At 36.2% G+C, this 3,665-nt stretch overlaps 1 protein-coding gene across 1 annotated transcript in view; it reads right to left on the bottom strand.

Moving 5' to 3' along the window:
• Positions 1-3,665, bottom strand: part of DIAPH3 (diaphanous-related formin 3) — a 505,494-nt gene that overhangs the window by 471,857 nt on the left and 29,972 nt on the right. The window contains exon 2 of the mRNA XM_005872674.2: positions 1,117-1,284. Coding sequence (XP_005872736.1) covers positions 1,117-1,284 — 168 coding nt within the window. The remainder of the gene's footprint in view (positions 1-1,116; positions 1,285-3,665) is intronic.

Raw genomic sequence — 3,665 nt, forward strand, 5'->3', positions numbered from 1 at the left:
CTCTCTCTGCTTCCTGCTGCTGTGTCGGCAAGGTGGGGGAGCCGAGCTAGCTCGAATAAAGACTCTTATGCTTTTGCATCGGACCTGGCTGGCTCCCTGGTGTGGTTTCTTGGGGATCCTGAAATCTGGGCATAACACTAGCAGTTTTTACTCATTTAATTTTTCAATTGTTTGTTTTGAATCCTAAGAGATAAGCAACTTGTGAGTAGAAACTATATATGTAAATAATCTATTTATATAAATTAGCATTCACTTGTGGTAAATGATTTGATTTGAATATACTTAACATATGTGGGTTGTTGGTCAAATTAATTCAACCAGCTTGAAAGCCAGGAGTTGAGTCTGTCAGAGAATCCCCATCATTTAGAACCAACTGGCCCTGGATGGTGTGTCTCAGTGGTTGAGCATTGACCTATGAACCAGGAGGTCAAGGTTCGATTCCTGGTCAGGGCACATGCCCAGATTGCAGGCTCAATCCCCAGGAGGGGGCATGCAGAAAGCCAATCAATGATTCTCTCTCATCATTGATGTTTCTATCTCTCTCTCTCTCTCTCCTTTCCTCTCTGAAATCAACAAAAAAAATATATTAAAAATAAAGAACCAACTGAAGAAGGCCACTAATGGCCTCAGGTGTCACCTCCAGAACAGGAACACCCCAAAATGAGTGAGTTCAAGTATCTACAGATATACCAAAGGCAGGACTATAAGGACCTGGTTATCCTGAGGACCAAGAAAAAAATAAAACAAATCACGTCAATAAATCATCACACTTAAGAACGCACACAGCAGAGCACTGTGGCCATCACTCTAAAACGCAACTGAACCCAAACAGACAGACCACTTAGACGATCTAGTCAAGACAAAAATATGTCATTTGATTCTTTAAGTATTGATGTTTTTATATATCCTGTATAAAACAAAAAACTGGTATGACATTTTTCTTCACAGTCTTATTTTTGTAATCGTAAAGCTCTTTCTATGCCTAAAGTGCTATCTTAAATGACATCAGAAACCGCCCTATGGAACACAAGTCCAAATATGTTAGTGTTCCTAAAACATAACCAAAAGTGAAGGCTTTTACATCAAACAACATTTCATAAGAATCAAAATTCTTACCATCATCTTTTCGAAAAGTTCTAAGACTTCCTTCTCTGACAGTGGCTTCAGAAGGTTTTCCATCGCCTCTGAAGAACAATCACTGCTTGCAAATGCAGTTTTCAGGTTGGAAAGTGGAGGCCTCTCTTTCTTGCTCCCCGGAATTTTTATGCTGGCAAATCTGTCCAGCTACAAAAAAAAAAAAAGAATAAAATGGCACATATGTAAATATTTCCTTCTCTACATTTATCTAATCCCCAAAACAAATAAACAAACAAGGTCAATCACATTATCATTTTGGTTTCATCAGGAGGTATTCAGCACTGCAATCTTTAAGATTAGATATATATTTTTAAATATACTTTTATCTATATATGTGTGTGTGTTAGTAAGAAGTTTACAGTAACTATTCTGTCTAAAAGCAGAAGAGAAATCAGACAATCACAAAAGATTCCTTCTAACCTTAAAATTATAGAATTGAGGTTCTAATGTCAGTGAACTTTGCTTTACAGATTAGCAACCTAAGCAGTTTTACAAAGGTAATTTACCTAATTTAGTAGTTGGCAATCAAACTATTACTCAGTGTCCTGGCCCTCAGCCCCCTTGTCCAGAGCCCTTTTCACAGTGCATACTATACTCTGGAGAGGTGTGGGTTGTTGTGATTGAGGAATTTTAAATTAACAATTCTACTTATATCTCCATAGCTTATTGGCCTAATAAACACATTTCTCTCTATTCAGGCTGGTCTGTATTTGAACTTCATGAATGACTACAGAGTTGAGTGGCTAAAGCCTCAGGATATAAAACTGGATTTGGGCTTTAATTGGACCTCTTCCACAATTAGACCATCAAATAGTTTGCTGATATTTGAAATGTATATTAGCTTGCAAAGCTAATTATTCATTTACTTTGAATTTTATATATTCTATTTCTCACAAAGAACCCAGACTAATACAATGTTTCAAATGGTAACAATCAAAAAGGCAAAAAGTCTTAAAGTAGATATTAAGAATAGAACTATACTTAAAAGTATAATGATTGCCAGGGGAAGGTCAAGGGGGTAAAAATAGGCGACATGTATACTACTCTTTGTAATATTTTAAGCAATAAAACAAAATTTTTTTAAAAAGTATAATGATTCTGTGTATTATTCACCATAACTGTATATGAAGCTACTTGTATTGCTATAACATGTATAACGATAGACCTGTGCTATATTCATTAAGGTAGCCACTAGGCACATAGAGCTATTTAAATATAGAGCAAATTAAAAATTCATTTCCTTAGTTGCACTAGCCACAAATCAAGTGCTCCAGAGACACATGTGGCTAGTCTAAGCACATAGAGAACATTTCTATCACCACAGAAGATTCTATAGACTAGAACAAATATAGCCCATTGAAGAAATGCAACTCTTAAAATTCTCAACTTAAAGAACAAGTCACTTCACTAACAAAACAAAATGTCTTCAAATAATGGGATGGAAAGATAATAATGCTTACCTATCAAATTAGATCTTTAAAGGGAGATAATGCCTAGGAAAACTACTATGTGCCACACTCACACATGGTCCATAAAACATGTCCTAAACATTAAGGTACTACTAATATGACACCTTCCGGTGGGAATTAGGAAACAGTCACAAAACTCCACTGTTCTCATCCTAACAACCAAAACAAGCCACAAAAACTACAAAATTGTAGTAGCTTTGACTTCAACCCATCAGGGAGCTGAAGACATAACAAAACCTCTAAGAACGAACTATCAAGAAGTAATAGGCTGCTTTCATCACTGACAAATAGCTGAAAAGAAAGAGTTAAACAAGAGTAAAAGAAAACCAAAGTTTTAATTTACTACTACCAGTATTTTCTGGAGCATCATTGATGTTTTTCTCTCTCCTTCCCTCTCTCCTTTCCTCTCTGAAATCAATAAAAATATATTTAAAAAAACAAAAACAGCCAAAATCTCATTACTGCTCAGATCTCAAGCCCTCAAAAACATGAGGCCACAAATGAGCTGAATAAAACTAAAGTAGCAAGGAAGCCAAAACCCAGCTCAACTAGAGATCACATTGACTCAGCCCCCCAATTCTAGCAGTCTGAAAGAACAGCCGGGCCTTTTTTGGAAGCAAATATTATGTAATTTCTACTATACTTTTTATAAATGTCCACCATACGACCAAATATTACGAGACGCACAAAGGTCAAGAAAACGTGTACCCTACTCAAAAGAAGCAGACCCAGAGATGGCCCAGATGGTGGAATAACCAGACAGACTATTTGAAATAAGACATATAAAAATAACAAAGAATATAATGAAAAGAGTGGACACCATGCATGAAAGATGGAGAATTTCAGCAGCAAGGTCATAGAAACCTTTTTTTAATGTCTTTTAAAATGAGAAGTGTGTCAGAAGTGAAGAATTCATTAGATGGGCTTAATAGAACCTAACCATTGCTGAAAAAAGAATTGGTGAGCTGAAACACAGATCAAGGAAAGTACCAAAGTTGAAACAAAGAGGAAAAAAAAATGGGAAAACAAAGGGAAGGAGGGAAGGAGGGAAGGAGGGAA

The sequence above is a fragment of the Myotis brandtii genome, unplaced genomic scaffold (assembly GCF_000412655.1).
Source record: "Myotis brandtii unplaced genomic scaffold, ASM41265v1 scaffold388, whole genome shotgun sequence".
NCBI lineage: Eukaryota > Metazoa > Chordata > Mammalia > Chiroptera > Vespertilionidae > Myotis > Myotis brandtii.